Consider the following 19,870-nt stretch of genomic DNA (forward strand, 5'->3'; position numbering starts at 1 on the left):
TGGTGTTTTTGTTTTTTTTTTAATTTAGACATGGAATTTTCCTTCCTTTTCATATAACTTATCTAATTAAAATATTCATCTTGGTAGTTACCACAAAAAAGTAACATAGAAAATTGTATTTACATTTTGGGACCAAAATACAAATGAAGAGCAAGATAATACCTTGCTCCTTTCCCTCCCACTTCCCGGAAAGAAAGGAAAAGCCCCAAAGAAACTGCTCATTACACCAAGGATCACAAAGGTTAAGTTCATTTGCAGTTCGGTGATTTGTATGTAGTGTAGCACAGAAAAAAAAAAATTGCACAAGTTTTCACAAATGAGACCAAAGGTTCAACATCATCCTGTGTCTGCTCTGCAGGCATTTCAATAACCCAGGAGAGGCGGTAGCTTAGAAACTCAGTTTTTCCTCTTCCCTCTTCTCACCAAGTCACATCCCTGATGCAGACAGTCTTGGAGGGGGAGAGGGAAAGATCTGGCTCTATGCAAACAGGGGTGATCCAAAGATGGACAGTGATGTTGCGATGTGTCTTTTCTTCCCTCCCTGACCAAAGACTCCTAATAAAGGAAATTAAATCATACACAACTGTATCAAATATGAAAAACTGGTTTCAATGGTAAAGACTTGAACACACAGGTAAGAGACAAATTCAAGGCGTGGACACCTAGAGGAAGCTATTCTAGGCAACAGGTGTCTGGCACCTGACCCAGACGCTCATTTGGTTTTAGATAAGAGGCTTTCTAATATCACATTTGGGGAGCAGGCCGGGGGACTGGTGGAATGGTAATACAAACAATCAAGAGAAAGAACGCTTTACCCAATTCAAAAATACAGCAAATTAAAACACAGCAATACTTGTGTCCCGCAGGTACCCTGCACAGCAACGCACACTGACACAATGCTTCTGCTGCACAGACTTCTTGCTGCATCGCTCTGCAGTCTTCAGAGTTAGCCTAACTGAGGTCTCCAGGATGGTTAAAAACAGCGGGCTCCATATTCTGGGCTTTGAGTGAGCTTGTCAAAGGGACTGGTAACTGCCAAGCTCCATGGGCTATCACACTAACCACGCCCTCAATCTGCTTCTCAGGTTTCTTAGGGATGGGCTTCTCCAATTTATAGTATCTACTTCTACCTGGGTCACAACCAAGTGGGTTCCTACTAGATGAGTGTCCTTCAACGGCCAAGAAGGACACTGACACTGTCCTCCTAGTTCTGATTTCTCCCCCTATGTCAACTCGAAAGTGAGATACTCCCTTCCCAAGACTGGTGGATGCCCTTGTGGCTCCCCCATCCTGATGCTACAGCTCAAACCCTTTCCTTAAACTGGCCCTTACCTCCAAGTTCTGGTTTAAAGATTCAAAAAGTAGAGTTTCAAGCTGCTAAGTTCTCTGCAAAACATAGCAAATTGTTGTGCTCTTTCAATCACATGATCTTACCTTTTAAAGAAAGGCAAAAACAAAACCAATTTCCAACACAGCATTACCTTTTAAAACCATTCACTTCTAGTAGCAATTCACAGGGACTAGGAGATTACAGTGCTGGATTTTAAAACTCTAAAGTTGTATTCAGGGGCCTACAGAAAGCCCTGCCATGTGGTTGGGTCTTGCCCATGCCAGTGGGGAGGAGGAAAAACAGGGGAGGAAAAAAACCCTAAAGCTTTGAATTAGAAACTGGAAATTGTAAAAATACTGGAGTTCTGTGCCCTCTCGTGAGCCTCAAAAACAGTGGGACCTGGCAAAAAGGATGGGGGGAAAGACTCTAGAACTTCCCTTAATAAATAATTCCCTGAATGAGTAGGAAAGAGATGCACCTGCACAGGACCTCAAAGCAATTGAGGGTCTCAGAGGTGGGGGGTGTCCGACCTGAACGCTTCCTGTCACCACACCGGGGCTCCCCCTCCAGGACAGGCAGCCCAGGACCCATTCCTCGCTCTACGTGCAGCACGTGCCACACAGGTTCTGGGGACACCCAGTCCTCTCTATGGGCCAAAGTCTGCTCAGGAGAGATGAACTGGGACAGGGGAAAGGCTTTCAATAGGCTTTTGTCTAACAAAGAACCCTAAAAATAAAAGGCTAAGTGTGTGGTAGAGGACCGGAAAAAAACAAAAAAAACCCCCCAAAAAACAAAAAAAAACCTGGGGGTAATATAAATACGATCTGGGGGCAATATTTATTAATTAAAACTATGTCTTATAGTTTACAAAGAAGGTAATTAGCAACAAAGGTACAATTGACCTTAAAATCCTCAGTGAGCGTGAGGCTTCACATCTTCAGAACTCGGAAGTGCTCGCCAGGCAGGGAGGCGGCAGCTGCGGACACAGGCACAGGCACGACGCCTGCTGACTGTGCAGGACTCGGAGACCAAAAGCCTCCACGAAGCGAAAGATCCTGGTCTTCTCTGGAAGTTCCATTCCCCAACCCCCCCACCCTGTCCTCGTATTCCTCCCCGCAAATTTCATTTCCAAGCTAAGTCATTTCCAAGCTAAGTCCTCAGTTTATCGTCGGGAGAATCTGTTCTTGAACGCTTTAATCGTCTTGGCCATCATTGGGGCAATTTCTGTGAAAAGAGAAATAAGGCAGTTGTTTCAGATCCACGGCAGTGTGGACACCCGCGGTTTACAATCAAACAAAGCCTTGTTACTCTTGGCTCTACACAGCCAGACAAATGGATACAAGTAGCAGTTATCTGCCAACCCCATAGAAAAGCAGCAGCCCAAAGGTAACACTTCGCCAGCACCTGCCAGGCCCCTGACAATCACCCCCTCTAATTCTCACAACTTCACCAAGACTCAGGCTGGACCCTGTACGGTAAGTGGCAGAACTGGAGTTCCAGCCTTGCCAGACTCTGAAGGCCGTTCTGAGCCACAATTTAACTCTGCCTCACCAATATCCAAACCAGCCAGAAGCACCCCCTCCCGCACCTGTCTGTCCAGTGTAGCAACAGGTCTGAGATGAGCTAAATGCACACACCACCTAAGAACGACTAGCCTGCCCTCTAGCCTGGTTAACCTGAACCGAGCCAAAGTGCAGGTCAGGACTCCCACCCTCCTGTGGGCCCTGAGGTAAATACAGAACGCTGCTTTTCTTAAGTTAGGACACCACTGTAGAATATTGGGGATCGTCTACAGTAGTAAAGTTAGTAAAATACGAAAGAGACCCAACTAGATATAAAAAAAATACTTGGAAGGTGGGGTTATAAGGTTATAAAACTTCAATAAAATTATTTAGCTGTTAATAATAACAGTTGGAAACTCCATGTTATTGCCTGGAGAAACAGGTTTACATTTAGGTTGAAAAAAATAAAAGAAAAAGAAAGCAGAGTACCAAAATGAATATTCACTACGATCATAATTTAAATGACACGTGAAATATGCGCTACGAACAAAGCAGGGGAAGGAGGCCCCGACATTTAGACCAGCTGTGTGCAAGGCATCACATACGCTACATCTAACACACAAAGTGTGATGCAGCAGTAATCACATTAGAGGGGTTCAAATACTAGTTTTGAAATAGCTGAGCAGGAGCTCCAAGTTACCTACTCTTCACAGTCGGTTTCCTAGGATCACAGGAAACAGTGCTGCTGACCACGGGTGCCGAGTGCGCACTGCTGGTACTCGGGCCGTCGTAGGCTGGCTCCTCGGGGCTGGCGTTAAAGCTGTTGCTGCCGCCACTGCCCAAGCGGCTGCTTCCTGAGAGGTACGGCGCCGGCTTGATCCTGCGACACAGAGCAAAGCCGCTAGTCAAGAGCAGGAGAGATCTGCCCCCGGCACCAACAGCCTGAAGCTGGCTGCTCTGAGGACTCAGTTCTGCGGCTTTGACCAGTGGACCTAGAACCCTAGATTCTGGTGATGGCTCGGAAGTGACTGTGGTAGGCCTTCAGAATGAATGATAATCTCAACTAACTTTTCACTGTTTAGGTGTAAATCTGTATTTTGACAATGCTAACGTACTTAGATAATTTAGTCATCACAGTAATATGTTTTTTGTTTAAGTGGGGCAAGGGAAGGCCTTAGGGGATGTGTCCCAGAAGCCAGGCCCTGTTCTCTGTTTAGTGTTGACCACCACCCCACCTCCGACCCCACCTAAGGGCAGGAATCATTATCCCGCCCACAGTGCAGTCAAGGACACTGAGGTTCAGGGAGGTCAAGTGCCCAGATGGTCAAGGTCAGCCTGCAGAACCCACTCTGCACTGCCACGCTTTCACCCCCAAAATGAGTCGCTCTTGCCCCTGGGCTGCCTCTCAGGGCTGAAAGATAAGCTCTTGGGCTCTTGCTCTGAGCAGGCAGAAACCACAGGGGACAGAGATCTTACCTGATTTTCTCAGGCACAGCTGCACCTCCTGTTCCAAACTTCTCCTGCCTCCTCCGAACATCACGAGGTGGCTTGGCCACAGAGTTGACAAAGGCCATTTTTGCTTGTCGGCCTGCGGAGAAATGGAGATTAATACCTGCCTTCTTGAGCTGAGATGCTAAAGGTAGGGGATTATCAACCCTGGAAACCCCTCTGTAGGGTAGCATGCATAGTGGCAGAAGAAACACCTCACCCTTTGCCCTCTTCTGCAAATGCAGGAGAGATGTGGGGGCCAGAGGTGATACCGTAGCTGAGCCCACCACGGCCCTGCTGTTGACCAGAGCACAGGGCTCATTATTCTGCCAGACCCACGCTGCCCCCTGACCTTTGGGCTTATTGGCGTGCGCAGATCGGATATTCTTTGTGAGGAGTCGCAGCCGCTGCTCTCGCGCATCCTGAAGCCGCAGGTACATCTCCCGCCACGACTCATACTCCTCTGGCCTTTCATCCTTAAAGTCTCGGTGACAATGAACTTTCCATAATTGATCCGTTTCTTCAATTAATACCTAAAATCAGAACCAGGACATCATTTACATGCAAGTACTCTTACACATCTCTTTTCCATCCTTAATCACCCAGGGGGACCAGCTTCCTAATGATATTTTGGTCCTCTTAGTAGTGGTAGTATATTAAAATACCACAGTTCTAGGAAAGAAACCCTAATCACTGAATTAAAAAATGTTAATTGTGGGCTTCCCTGGTGGCGCAGTGGTTGGGAGCCCGCCTGCCGATGCAGGGGACACGGGTTCGTGCTCCGGTCCAGGAAGATCCCACATGCCGCGGAGTGGCTGGGCCCGTGAGCTATGGCCGCTGAGCCTGCGTGTCCGGAGCCTGTGCTCCGCAACAGGAGAGGCCACAACAGTGAGAGGCCCGCGTACCGCAAAAAAAAAAAAAAAATGTTAAGTGTGAGGCACTATACTAGCTGCTTTTGGGGGTTGTGGGGCTAGGAGAGAAGGCAACACAAAAATTAGTTTAAGATCAGTCTTTTCCTTTAGAAAATCAGTACAGGGTAGGAACTGGGATGAAGTCAAATCCAGGCATTTCCCCATCACTACACTGAACTGCAATGGCCAGGGGCCACTTAAGAAGGATATGTCATAGATCCTTTGAATTAGAGACAGCTAATGCAATCAGATGAGCATCTCCAGCATTAGGAGGATTTGGGGATAGATCTGTTTGTCTCTAGGAGGCACCCAGCCAATCTTATATTCACCAGACACCTGAGTGTCAACACATAGCTCTGTCCCTGCCCTGGATCCCAAGGGTTGTGCTGCTAGAATTCTCCCTTGACCTCTGTAACTAGGCAAGCTCAAGGGAGGTGTGGGAAATGGTCCCCCTCTCCCACCTTTCAATCCCATCTTGATTCTAGCCCAAGAGGCCTACTTAAGATGCCACAAGCAGGTGCTAAAAACCTGCCTGTTTAAAGGCCCATAGACAAACCCAGAACAGTGATCCGACCACCACCTGCCCATCATCGTGGCAGATTCAGAGACAAAGCTACTTCTGGAGATGCAAGCCAGCACACTGCCCTCTTCCCATCCAAACAGGATACTCACGTGATTGTACTCCTCTATGCGATATAACTGATCAGGTGTACACCTCTCCAAAACAGGTTCAAGGAGAGAATATGGGACGCCTCCCACTTCAAAGATTGCTGCAGAGAATCAAAGGGGAAAAGCACTGAGTAGCGGCCAAGTCACCCGGTGTCCCAGTGCCACAACAGCGTGCTGAAGAGCAAGAGAGAAGCATGTGACTTACAGTCAATGTTGTTTTTAAGCACCCGGATGCACTGCTCGTGCAAGGTCATCATTTTGGGGAGATAGGCACACTTGGAACCAGAATAGACCTGCATCTTGGAATTCATTCTTCGTCCGGTGAATCCAGCTTCTTCCTCTTCCTGGGATGAGGAGAGTGCTGTAGGGCAAGAAAAACAGGAGTGTAAGTTATAAAAGGCACTGAGCAACACAGTGAAAACTCTCCTTCCACCCCATTCCCCAGCCTCTCAGTTTCCTTTCTCAAAGACAACCAATGCTACCAGTTTCTTGTGTCCTTCCAGAGAGTCTATGCAAAAATAAACTAATATTTATTTTATTCCTTTTTAACCAATCAATAACATACTATAACCATTCTGTCATTTACATTTTAGAAATCACATCAGTACATAGATTTTCTACTTCTTTTTTTCAACGGCTGCATAGGATGCCACTGTGTGGATGAACCATGATCCATCTGTTAGTCTCTTGCTGAGGGACACCTATGTAGCATCTAATTCTTTTGCTATTAAAACTAGCCTTTATTTATTTATTTATTTTTTGGCTGCGTTTGGGCCCCTGTTGCTGCGCGGGGGCTTTCTCTAGTTGCAGCAAGTGGGGGCTACTCTTTGTTGTGGTGCGCAGGCTTCTCATTTCAGTGGCTTCTCGTGTTGCAGAGCATGGGCTCTAGGCACATGGGTTTCAGTAGTTGTGGCACACGGGCTTAGTTGCTCCGCGGCATGTGGGATCTTCCCGGACCAGGGATCGAACCTGTGACCCCTGCATTGGCAGGCGGATTCTTAACCACTGCACCACCAGGGAAGTCCCTAGCCTTTTTTTTAAGCCCCTATGGAATGTACAGAGTAAAAGGCTGCTGGTAATAGCAGCAGCTAAGATTTAGCAAACACTATGTGTAAAAACCCAGAGCTCAGAGCTTTACCAGCATTATCACTTTCAATCCACCTCATAGGCAGATACCATTATTACTCCCATTCACAGACTATGAAACTGAAGTCCAAGGAAATTAAGTTGTACCCAAGTTCATGTAACTTGTAGTAAAAGCCAGAGCTGGGATTCAAACCCAAGCCATCCAACTCCAGAACCTGTGCTCTTAGGAAATGCACCAAAATCTGATGACAGACCACGAATGAATTTTTAAAACCATTTTCTCCATTAAAAAAAGAAAAAAAGACAAAGACAATTACCTTTTCGCTTTGGTTGGAAGGCAGATATCAATTCAAGGGAAGGAAGTGGGCGGTAATTGGCCTGTATCACAGGTAATGGAAGGTCTGGTAACACTGGCAGCACATCGCTGGGGACCTGCAGAGAACAGACCAGTGACTGGAGAGCCTCTTTCTACAAGCACAGCTCTTTCCCACAGTCGACGCCCAGCAGTGTTGACGTGGCAGATAACTTCACAGGCACATCCAGCCTGCAGGAGGGGCGGCAGCTGTGCCTGACACCACCTAAGTCAGGAGATACGGAGAGATGGGCCCAGCACAATGGGATGCCTCAGAAAATACTTTTCTTGGGTTCTACTGACCCTGGTGGCCAGACAGGCCGGGAGGAAATTACTTCACACTGAAATTCAACAGGCCACGGGAAAGCCAGCCCAGACCAACAGCGGTGGGGTCGTCCCGGGAGCTCTGCCAGCCCAGGCGCTCTGGCTGGGAGGGGCCACAGGGCTTACCTTTACCTTTTTCAGCTTGGCTGAATGGGATCCAGCTGGCTGAAGCTTCTCTGACTTGTTTTCGTTCACCTTAGGTAGTTTCTGAACTGAGTCCACGTTTTTGCTAGTGCTCTTTGAATCATTTTTTTTTAATCCTTTTTCTCCAGGAGTCGTGGTTGAAGTTTTCACGATCTTTTTCTTTTTCTTCCGGGGCTGGTCATAGCTGAGGTATGACTCAAAAGACATGGTGGGCTGCTCGAATTCATCATCCACGTCTGCCTCCTCAGCTTTAAGGAAGGAGCCCACGGACTTTCTATCTAAATGAGAAGGTTTTACTTTTCCTTCTTGAGCCTTTAGGTTGTTAGAAACCTTCTCTTTTGCCTTGGGCAACAGGTCTCCTGCCCCCTTGCCTGTGTCTAAGCTTTCTAGACTCTGCTTGTTTTTGTCTGATTTGGTTTTCTCTGGGTCTCTGTATTTTGGCTTTTTAAGGTGGTTGTCTGATGCCACCTCCAAGGGGGGTAAAAGCTTCTTGGTGCTGCCCTCTTTTTCCTTCTCTTTCTTGACACCACTAGAGGGCGCTTTCTCCTTTGTACTGTCCCCTGAGGGTGGCCTCCGCCGGTTTTCCTCTTTGGAGATGGCCTTGTGTGATTTTTCTCTGCTCAGAGACGACTTCTCATCTCCTTTGGAATTCACCGGACGTTTTTCTTTATGGGAAGATCTGTGCTCCTTGCTCTGACTCACGACCTCTTTCCCCTGGGCTTCACCCAGGTGTCGTTCTTGACTGACCCCCAGTCTGTCCTGAAAGGCATTACTGTGGCCTTTGCCAGGCTTCTGGTGTGAAACAAAGGGCTCGTGGTCCTCCTCCAGGGATCTGTAATGGTCCACAGACATCTGATGAGGGCTGGCGGATGACAGTGGGGACTGAACATGGCCGTAGTCCGAAGATTCGTGGTCTGAAGAGTAAACTGGAGAAGCTCTGTGGTACCTCTTTCTCTCGTCTCTCCTCTCATGACTGTGAGATACTTTGTGAGGCCGGTCAAGCTCCGGGAGTTTTCTGTGTTTCTTCTGCCTGTTATCAGGACTGCACGACTGGCTGCCGGAGGCTCTCCAGCTGCCTGGGTAGTCCCCCTCCCCCTCCCCCTCCTTAAGGGCATCCCTGGGGCGCTTTCGAGAATTGCTCTTCTCAAAGTCCTGTTCATCAGGCTCAGTGTTTCTAAAATAAAAGAAAAAGCAGATGAAGCAGACATAAATCTCAGGGTAATCCTTGTTCAGAGGACAACATCACAGGACCTGAACTCACGAAAGAGATGAAGAGTTTGGAGTTAGAAACAAGGTCTTGGGGAGAAGGTAAATGGGTTCTGCTCAAAGATACTCAGCTAAGGTTTAAAACTGGGAAAGCCCAAATATTCAATAAGTGGAAAATGACGAGTTTAACTACAGGACACAAAGAAGATCAAACATCTTGGGAAGTGAAAATACTTAAAAAGCTTTTCAACACAGGGAAATATTTAACTTGTTACATTAAAAAAGAGCTGTCATTTACATCAGTTTATTCACAACTACATAAAAATGCCTTTTAAGAACAGGTTAGAAAGAAACATTCCAAAACGTCGATAATGCTTATCTTTGGATGGTTGAATTAAGAAATTTTTATTCTTATTTCTATTTTTAAATGCTTTCTAGTATTCTATAATGATCATGGATTATTTCTTATAATTGAGGCAGAACTGAGGAACATTTCTTACCGTTCCACAGGAACCAGCTTCTTCCACTGGGCCACTAGGTCCTTGGCAAAGCTTCCGACATGTTCGTGTTTTCGCAAGCTATTTACCGTTTTCCCAACCCCGGTCTCCTACAAAATTGACAAAGGAATTGTTAGAGGGTTGTAGAACTAGGCTCACAATTTTCTAAAGAAATAAGACCTCCTACTTTTCAACAAACCTATACTTCCTTCCAAAAACATACCTTGCAAGTCTCAGTACAAACTTACTTTGTGTCTGTGCCCCAAACCTCTAATGATACACAGTAGCAAAGTGCACCAGATTCAGAAGAGGAAAACACTAAATTAAAACACTTCTAGAACTTTAGCAATAATAACAAGAGTGATCATGGCAGGTGTTAGGCACTGAGCTAAGAGCACTGCATACAGTGTCTGAATTAATACTTATCATATGATAACTCTGTGAGGTTAGGACCTGCCCCATTTTACAAAGAAGGAACAGCCTAAAGTCACAAACTTGGATTTGAATCCAGGACTAGATGCCAATGTTCTTTTATTTTTTAGAAAAAAAACTGAGATAAAATTCACTATTTTAACCATTTTAAAGTGTACAGTTCAGTGGTTTCCAGAATACTCACAATACTACACAACCATCACCACTAATTCCAGAACATTTTCATCACCCTAAAAAGAAATGCTGTTCCTCCCAATTCCCCCCACCCCTGGCAATCACTAAGCTAACATTCTATCTATGGATTTGCCTATTCTGGACATTTCATATAAATAAAACCATACAACATGTGGCCTTGTGTCTGGTTTCTTTCACTTCTAAAGCCCATGCTCTTACTGTACAATCCCTCTGGTTGGGAAGGGGAGGGGATATAGCTATATAACGTCTAAAATTACACAGTTCTTACCGCAAGAATGTCTACTGTAATAGGCAAGGTGGAGAGTTTCTTCAGATATTTCAATAGCTGCAGAGAATAAAATAAACATTAATTTCTATAAAATCATAATCATTCACTGGAACAAATAAGAACAATATCCAGTGGTTAAGTACTTACACTGCTCTGTAGTATAGAGTATGGCTGTTATCCTTATTTTACAAGTGTGAAAACAGACTCGAAAAAGTTAAGGTACTTGCCCCAGGATGCAAGTAGGGCAGGATTCACTTAGGTCTGCGGCTTTAGATTGCCTGCTTTCAGCCACTATGCTACACCAAGGGGAAATCAGACTTAGAGAAGAGAATCAAACCTATCAGCTCTAAGAAAAGTAATCAACCACTATCTTTCTGCCCAGTTTTGAGAGACACTTTCTGAGAAAGGAGCCAATTTTAGGAAATTACTCATGCACCCGGCATAGAGGAAAGTAAAAAGGAGAAGAGGTCTCTACAGAAAAAGGGTATCATGTTTCCAGAAAAAGTGTGTTTAACAGAACTGGGTTTTTTCGATGTAAGTGGGAAGCCAGCACCAATTTCAAGTTGCTAGAATCAGAGCTTTGCCGTTGCAAATGGTGAACACAAAATGTCTGGGTAGATTAGAGAAGCAATCTGGGTTTGGTCACATTTCTTTTCTGTATTCTCTTGAGCTAGCTCAAAATCAGATAGCAGAGCTGTTAAGACAGAGTTCCAGAGTCAGAGACAGGCTTCAGTTTGGCGCTGCCACTTCCTTGTGGGGTGATCTTGTGCAAGTCACTAACCTCTCTGAACCTCAGTTACTTCATCTGCAAAACAGGAACTGGATCCTGTCTGTACTTCACAAGCTGTGAGGATTCAGAGAGACAAACCATGTGCAGTCTTTAGCCATAGTGCCTGGAATGCTATACAAGCTCAATAAATGCTTATTAATCATTTCATTCATCAACTGACCATTCTTTAAACGGCTACCCTTGATCCTCTACCAGATATTCCCCAGCCAATTCCTACTTGCTCCACTTCTACCCAAAGTCATGACTGCTATGCCATTCTCTAGGAAATATTTATGTATATATAAGTATACCTACCTTTCGAGGAGTGCTGAAAAGTACAAGTAGTTCAAAATAGATTAACTGTGACTACCTTTATATTTAAATATCTGACAACAAGATCTGTTCTTTTCCTATGTGTAGCCCAGGCTACAATTAGTATGCTATATTGCTACTAGGTGGAGTAGCAAGTATGTTTTTCTGGTCATTCTACTTCAATAATTACTGAACCTGGTTGCTAGGCAGAGCAACTGGATCACATGTGACAATCTTGTTTTGACTGGGAACATATGAGAAGCCAAGTGGTGTACCTAAGGAGTTTCACCTTCATAGTTGAGTGAAAATTATCCTCCACTTCGAATTCGATCACCACCACCATCCAACTCAGGACAAAGTATATGTGTATTTCTTGTCATCAAAGCTATGGGTGCAAAGATGAATGCCAATTCCTTTTCTTAAAGGAAAATTTAGAATCATTGAAAAGGTTAAAGACAGGTTGTCTCCTCTAATGCCATTCCCTGGAAGGCATTTATATACTATTTACTGTGCACTGGCTACTATGCTACGTCCTTACATGTGTTACCTCATTTCATCCTCATTAACCAACTCTATAAAATGGATATTATGTTCCCCATTTTACAAATATTAAAACTGAGCCCAGTGAGGTTAGGTAACTTGCCTAACAAGCGAGTAGGTCAAGTGTGTTTACCACAGCATGTACTACAAAGTCAGGAGAAATAACCAACGTAAAGACACTGTCCTTAGAAGACCGGAAAAGGAAATGGAGCAGTAGTTCATGTGCCTCTTAGCACACTCGACACAAAGCAGAAGAACCCCTCCTTAGTGTTACGTTGTCAGGCAGTTTAGAGTCCACAGAGGAAAGAAGGTCACCACCAGGACAGAGTCCCAGGACCTCTACAAAGGCCACATATAAGAACGGGGCCACGGCTTCCCTGGTGGTGCAGCGGTTGAGAGTCCGCGTGCCGATGCAGGGGACATGGGTTCGTGCCCCGGTCCGGGAAGATCCCACATGCCGCGGAGCAGCTGGGCCTGTGAGCCATGGCCGCTGACCCTGCGCGTCCGGAGCCTGTGCTCCGCAACGGGAGAGGCCACAACAGTGAGAGGCCCGCGCGTACCGCAAAAAAAAAAAAAAAAGAATGGGGCCAGAAGTCACTGAAGGTGTGTTCATCTCAAAGCCCAGCACTAATTGGAAGTATAAGCGCTGCCTTTCTGCTTCATTTTGGGTTAGGAGGGATGGCTTAAAAGCAGATGAAACTAAATCCCTAGAGATATTCAAACCAATTTAGCCCAACATAAGAGAAAAAGGGCTTCAGAGCCCCTCTATTTTCAATGAGGTTCAAAAAAGAACAAAGCGTTAAAATGATAAAGCACTTTGGGTATCCTCAGGTAGGTGGAAACTTGCTGTTATCAAACCTAGGGACCAGTTGTAGTTTTCAAGAACTGATAACAAGTCATTGAGAAATGTCAAACATTTGCACAGTCCACGCTTAAGAATCTCAGTTATCCTCTGCACACTACTTCATCACAAAGAGCTAAAGATGTTCATAATGTCGCCCTCCTTCTCTGCTTGGCTTCAAACTGTGTTCTTCGTAGTTTCCACGTTCAAACTGTAACCCAGGACAGGTAACTTTACCAGCCATGAAAATTGTTTCTACTTAAATAATAGGAACCAAGTGACCCTGGTTTGCCTGATACCTTTTCCCCCAAGTAAGCCTAGATCATAGATGGGCTTAAAGTGAAAAGAGAGTTACAGTTAAACACCTATGTTTAATACGAGGAAATCTATGAATACAGGTGTGGAATCAACCGTTTGGCTAATAATGGTTTGAAATCAAGATTTAGTTGTAAGTTCAGTACTGCCATATAATCATCTTGCAATTTCAAGAACAACCTGTGGGAGCTTGTTGGGTTAACAGAAGGCTGAGAAGGCCAGTGTGCCAGCTTGCAGTTTTCCCTCTGCATTAGCTCATTTGTGAATGCCAACTATTGTGCCCTTTGCAAAAATGATCTTCATAATGCAAAGTCAGAAGCTCAGGGTGAGTTTCTATCTGGGAAGAGAAAGCCCAGATTCTCACAATCACTAATAGTTCAAATAGGATGTGAAGTCAAACAAACCTTTTCTTAATTTGAAATTTCATGCACATCAACTACTGGAAAAGCTACTTCAAAATTTAAATTCTAGTGGGAAAATGACGGTAGACACTACACAGTGCATTGTTTTTAACCCGATGGAAGACCAAACTGGGGAGATGGGGGCGATTTACATCATATTGCTCTAGGGTTTTAAAAAAAATCAGTCATAAACCTACAGTGTTTGGGAAAACAAGCTAGTACTCGGACATAATGACCATTTATTAGATGCCCACAAAGGGTTACTGTAAAAAGAAACTTGTAAATGTGTCTGTCCACTAGGTACTGATGCCATTATAGAAAATATAACACAAATCAAGTGAAAGCATTTCGGTTTTCACAGACTTAAAGCTAAAATGTTGTCCTGAAGAAGTGGATCTTTGAGCTAGGTATGCATGAGAAGAGTTAAACAGTGGTCTGATAGTGAGACGCGTTGAGCAGCCTTTAGAAACGGAGGGAAAAAAACCTCACCTATGACAGGCCAAGAAGAGGTGAAGAGAAAGGGGCCCTTCAAGAAAAATTGTAAAGAGTGGAGATTAACATCTGCTGAGCACTTCTGCCTTTTGGTTCTGTCCTGGGAAGAAGCAGGTGAGGAAACTGGCTTAGCAAGGAACATCCCTAATGTCCACGGCTGGCAAATAAATTAGAACTCAAATCTCCTCACCACTTTATTTCGACTGCCTCCCTGGATTATTTCCTCTTCAAAAGCCACTCTGGGGTTCAGAGATCCAACTCTTACAACACTGTACACTCCAGCTATAATGCTGACAGAGAATGTCAAACACCTTGAGTGTTTTCATCAATGTATTTCAATTAAAAAAAAAAATTCTAACATCCACGGGACACTCTCCCAGACACCAAGAAGCTGGATGGAAGAAAAGTCGCAGAGAGAGAAGAACGCATTTAACTTAAGAGAATAGTTAAGGGGGAAAAAAACTAGCTGAGTGCAATTAAAAATGGTTGCCCATCACTCGTAGCAGCCAGAAAAGGTAGCTCTTACCTTTCTAACAAGGCCAGAAGGAAATCTAGCTGCAACTTCTAAGTCTTGTTTTTTTTTTCTTTCCATTTACAACCTAAGTTTTTAGTTAGGGTGACGTGAGGTTTATTTTGTTTCGAAAGAGATTTACTGAGAAAGCGAAAAGGTCCACGCTCTAATAATCAAGCCAAAGCAATAAAAACGTCTTAAAGACGCAGGACCACACACCGAGCCTAGACTCCATCAAGCACAGGCAGAACCACCTCCTCCCAACAAACATCAAAAGACACTAAGAAATCAGAAACATTTCGCAGGGTGAGGAATGGAGCGGGCAGGAGTTAACTCCGGGCGAGCTCTCCCGACAGGAAACAGCTGGCCCGGGACGCCGGGGGAGGGCTCCGGGAGCCCCGCCGACACGCGGTGTCCGCCCGGAGCCCGCGGGCGCCCGGCCCGGGAGGCAGGGAGGCCGGGCCCGCCGAGGCGCGCCGCCCGCCGTGCGGGGTCCCACCGCGTGGGCAGCGGCCAAGGGCCACTAACTTCCCGATCGCAGGCCGCAGACCGGCGGGGCCGCGCTCCGGGTCCGAGCCCCCACGGCCCCGGCCGCTCGGGAAGGAGCCGCACCCGGGCCCGCAACCGTTACGGGGCCGCGCCGCGCCCAACACCCGGCCCGCTCCGCGCTGCCCACTCGCTCACCTTCTTCGGGTCCGGGTTCGCGGCCAGGCGCGCCTGCAGCTTCTCCACAACTTGGAGCGCCGACTCCGCCGCCATCGCTGTCACTGGCGCGGCCTCCTCGCCGGAACTGGGCTCGCGTCGCGTCCTCTGGCTGCTGCTCCGCCCTCCGTGCCTCCCCCGCGGGGACGGAAGCGCGACTGGTCCCTTCCGGGCCTCGGTGAAGTGGGGTGTAGGGGCCGCGGGGGGTGGGGGGGCCGGCCGGTTGCAGGCCCCGCCCCCACGGCCTGTGGTTGTTGGGGTCCGGTCCTCTGCGCCCTCCCGGAGCCGCGTGCGCCGGGAGCTGGAGCAGCTTGGCCCGAGCGCGTCGGCTTCGCACTGGTCGCCGCTGGGCAGCCTCGCTTCTGGTCCTCGTAGTGCGGAGCCACGGCCTGGAAAACCACTCCGGTGTCCAGCCAAGGCAGGATGAGACCACTGCGCCGGACCTTGCCTTTATAAATCCTAGCCCGCCCCCTTGCGCTGTGAGCCACGCCCCAAATAACACCTGTGTGTGGTTCCAGGGTGGGTTTGCGGCTCAGGAAATCAGGGATTGACGCTAGTGACCAGCCTTGATTGGGGGCACTAAGCCCAGTGGCTGAGCTAAGTTTCACTCTCAGTACAACCCAATGAAACGAGGCATATTATCCCCATGTTACAGATGAGGAAACTGAAGCTCAGGGAGACTAAATTAACTTGCATGTGGTCATGTAACAGGAAAGAAGTGAAGCTGGAATGTGAATCTAAACAGTCCAGGTCCACTGTGACCGCACATCTCTGAACAGGTCAAGGATTTGAGGCCCAGAGAGTGAAAGTGATTTGTCAAAATTCAAACAGTTTAGCTACAAGAGGTAATAGCCCGTGTCTCACTTTCCCAAAAAAACAGTGTCTGGTACAGAGGTACCAAATAAATACTTCTTGAATGAATGAATGAATAAATGAATGAATGGCTGTTTCCTCTAAATCAGTAGGACCTCAATCAGACAAGCCCAAGACACCATCTTTGAGGGCCCTTACCCTCATCCTAGAAGCACTAAATTTTACTATTAATAAAGTATTATTACTACTAAAAAAAAAACAAAACTACTAAACAGTTGAAAATTGGTTTAAAATACCAGCATTGATTACATCTTTTTTGATTAGATGATATCGGATTACATACTAATCTGATCACCATCAACAATTTCGCAGTGTACTGAGCCTGACCTCCCAACCAATGTGGGAAAGCCCAGGGGCTCTTCAGGTCTTGGCTCTGGGAAAGGTAAAAGAAACAATGTAAATTGTTTCTTCAAATGAGCTTTCATTCACTCCATAAATTGAGAAGCCCCCCTCTCCCCCCCCCCACTGTGTTCCCCCCCCCTCTGCTTGGTGCCCTTTCTTCTGCAACTAACACTTTTCAGGGTGTAAATTGTCAATTTATTCTTCTGTCTTCTCACTGAGCTGTTTATTTATCAAGTGCAGTGACTGGCCTGTCCAACGTTATTCTATTTTTTGGCTGCACCGTGTGGCTTGTGGAATCTTAGTTCCCTGACCAGGGATGGTACCGAGGCCCCTGCAGTGAAAGTGCTGAGCCTTAACCACTGGACTGCCAGGGAATTCCCTGACCCGTCCAACTTTAAATCTCTGTTGCCCAGCACAATCCAGTCCATATAATCAGCATTGGATAAAAAGTCCATAAAGATTATTTATTTATTTATTTATTTGCGGTACGCGGGCCTCTCACTGTTGTGGCCTCTCCCGTTGCGGAGCACAGGCTCTGGACGCGCAGAGTTAGCGGCCGTGGCTCACGGGCCTAGCCACTCCGCAGCATGTGGGATCTTCCCGGACCGAGGCACGAACCCGTGTCCCCTGCATCAGCAGGCGAACTCTCAACCACTGTGCCACCAGGGAAGCCCGTCCATAAAGATTAATAATCACCCATTCAGTGCTCTAAGACTCAATCATGGGGTGTAATGGAAAACACATCAAACTGGTGTGAGGAGACTTGGTTTCTAGTTCTGGCCCTAGAATCTCCCTTTCCTGCACAGCAAATGCTTTTTGTAATGAGGTGGATAGACCTAGAGTCTGTCATACAGAGTGAAGTAAGTCAGAAAGAGAAAGACAAATACCGTATGCTAACACATATATATGGAATTTAAGAAAAAAAAATGTCATGAAGAACCTAGAGGTAAGACAGGAATGAAGACACAGACCTACTGGAGAACAGACTTGAGGATATGGGGAGGGGGAAGGGTGAGCTGTGACAAAGCGAGAGAGAGGCATGGACATATATACACTAACAAACATAAGGTAGATAGCTAGTGGGAAGCAGCCGCATAGCACAGGGATATCAGCTCGGTGCTCTGTGACCGCCTGGAGGGGTGGGATAGGGAGGGTGGGAGGGAGGGAGACGCAAGAGGGAAGAGATATGGGAACATATGTATATGTATAACTGATTCACTTTGTTATAAAGCAGAAACTAATACACCCTTGTAAAGCAATTATACCCCAATAAAGATGTTAAAAAAATGCTTTTAAATTTACATTTTCAATGCCTTCCATTTTGAAAATGTAACATTGGTGTAATGGAAAAATGGGCCCATTCCTGATGCAGAATTGCTGACTAACTGACCTGGCATATACTTAGGCCACATGGAACACTTTGTGCAAGTCACCCAGGGAGATCTCAACAACGGGAATGAAAAGACACAATGTATGCTGCTGGGGGGTATGCACCCCATCCCTACCCCAACTATGCCAGCCTGAGGCAGGGTTACCTGCAAAGTAAAGAACTCTTACACTTGAATATTTGTCAATTATGTGTCATTCTGATTACAAAGAAAGTTTTTAACCAGTTCTAAAGTGATACCCTGTTCACTGGGGGATTACCATCTATCTAATCCTTGGTTTATGCAAGGATTTTCAACAACAGAATGAGTTCTCTAAAGTCTGAGGCTGTTTTGTCCACCTTGGATCAGCAACGCCTAGCACACAGGTGACATTCCATAAAGGTTTCTTGAAAACTGAACGAATTATTATTCAACTTAAGGCCAGCCCAGAGTGTCATCTGAAAACCTGAGGGGGTTAGCACTCTACAGCCCCTTGTGAGAGGACTTAAAAGACTCATCTTTTAAAACAACAACAAAGCATGTTCAGAAGGCATGTTTAAGGCTATCCTGGGAGACAAAAATGGGCAGGGAGGCTCGCTCTCTCCTGCTGTGCACACTTTTTGCAACAAATATGTTCCACTTTTATAATGAAAACAACTTAAAGGCATTTTAATTTTGGAAAAGAGCAATCCCAAGCTGGTTGGCACTAGAGTCATTTAAAACACTGAAAGACAAGGGGGGGGGAACAAACAAAAACAAAACAAAACAAAACAAAAAACCAACCACTTTGTCTTTGATAGCAGAAAGGGGCCCTTGCCTTTCATGGAATGGTCAAGTGGGATTCTGTGGGCTGGACAGTGTGCTGGGTGAGGAATACAGGTGGGTGAAGGGCTTCCCCCTTGGACCTCGCCTGGCCTGGGCTCTGCCACTCCTCTCTCTAACCAAGTGGGCGGCATCTGAGGTTTGTTGGGCGGTGCATTTAAAGGACACAGGATTGGAGCTCAGTGACACCTCTACCAATGTTGGCTGTGGTCAAGTTACTTAAACTGGCTGAAATTGTTTCTTTATAGATTTCTTGTGAAGTTTATTAATACGTTATATTAAGTAACTGACATACAGTAGGTTTTGTTTTTGTTTTTGTTTTTGTTTTGCGGTGTGTGGGCCCTCTCACTGTTGTGGACTCTCCCGTTGCGGAGCACAGGCTCCGGACGCGAAGGCCCAGCGGCCACGGCTCATGGGCCCAGCTGCTCTGAGGCACGAGGGATCTTCCTGGACCGGGGCATGAACCCGTGTCCCCTGCATCGGCAGGCGGACTCCCAACCACTGCGCCACCAGGGAAGCCCAGGTATTTTTTTTTTAAAGAACAAATTATTAGAGAAAATTCATTGCCTTGGTAAAAAGAATATTATGGTCTGCTGTAAAGGAGAATATAAAACCATCTGGGCAGTTTCGTTGTGCACAGCTGTAGCCGCTGTTCTCTTCCCCAACGGGCTCATTTTTCTGAATTGACTACATTCATCTTTGTTTCACATACTTCAAACATGTTCAGTTGGTGGTTATTTTACTTAGGGATGGCATCTTTATGAGTTTCACAGGCTGGATTTGCCCTCCTCAAATGTGGTAATGCAAGCAGAGACTGCCAGCTCCAATGGTGTCTGAGAGTCAAAGTCCACACCTTTCATAGACTTGCCTTGAAGTTCAGTTAAACTCTCTACTAACTAGTTAGGGATATCAGGCCTAGAAACCTCCGGAGGCCCTTTGTCTTAAGAGGGCAGACTGAAGCATTCTGTAATGCCCATGGAGAGCAGTCCACTGAGAATCTGTATTTATGGGACCGGGGCAGGGACGGGGGTGGGGGCGGGGAGCTACTATAAAAATAAAGAAGTATGGGGCTTCCCTGGTGGTGCAGTGGTTGAGAGTCCACCTGCCGATGCAGGGGACACGGGTTTGTGCCCCGGTCTGGGAAGATCCCACATGCCGCGGAGCAGCTGGGCCCGTGAG

At 46.3% G+C, this 19,870-nt stretch overlaps 1 protein-coding gene across 3 annotated transcripts; it reads right to left on the minus strand.

Annotated features, from left to right (window-relative positions):
* ELOA (elongin A) lies at positions 1 to 15,461 on the minus strand. Of its 3 annotated transcripts, none has more exons than XM_027109774.1 (11): positions 15,270 to 15,461; positions 10,405 to 10,461; positions 9,513 to 9,619; positions 7,795 to 8,980; positions 7,304 to 7,418; positions 6,106 to 6,261; positions 5,904 to 6,001; positions 4,673 to 4,853; positions 4,309 to 4,420; positions 3,537 to 3,712; positions 1 to 2,554 (listed from the first exon to the last, which is right to left on the minus strand). In XM_027109774.1, the coding sequence occupies exons 1-11, from the start codon at positions 15,342 to 15,344 to the stop codon at positions 2,493 to 2,495; spliced, it is 2,325 nt and encodes a 774-aa protein (XP_026965575.1). In that variant the 5' UTR covers positions 15,345 to 15,461; the 3' UTR covers positions 1 to 2,492. The 3 variants fall into 3 exon arrangements, with proteins under 3 accessions (XP_026965575.1, XP_026965574.1, XP_026965576.1); XM_027109773.1 differs by having other exon boundaries at positions 7,789 to 8,980; positions 15,270 to 15,395; XM_027109775.1 differs by having other exon boundaries at positions 3,533 to 3,712; positions 7,789 to 8,980; positions 15,270 to 15,395.
* Positions 15,462 to 19,870: the final 4,409 nt, after the last annotated feature.

The sequence above is a fragment of the Aethalodelphis obliquidens genome, unplaced genomic scaffold (assembly GCF_003676395.1).
Source record: "Aethalodelphis obliquidens isolate GAN/ISIS:26980383/991018 unplaced genomic scaffold, ASM367639v1 scaffold9, whole genome shotgun sequence".
Lineage (NCBI taxonomy): Eukaryota > Metazoa > Chordata > Mammalia > Artiodactyla > Delphinidae > Aethalodelphis > Aethalodelphis obliquidens.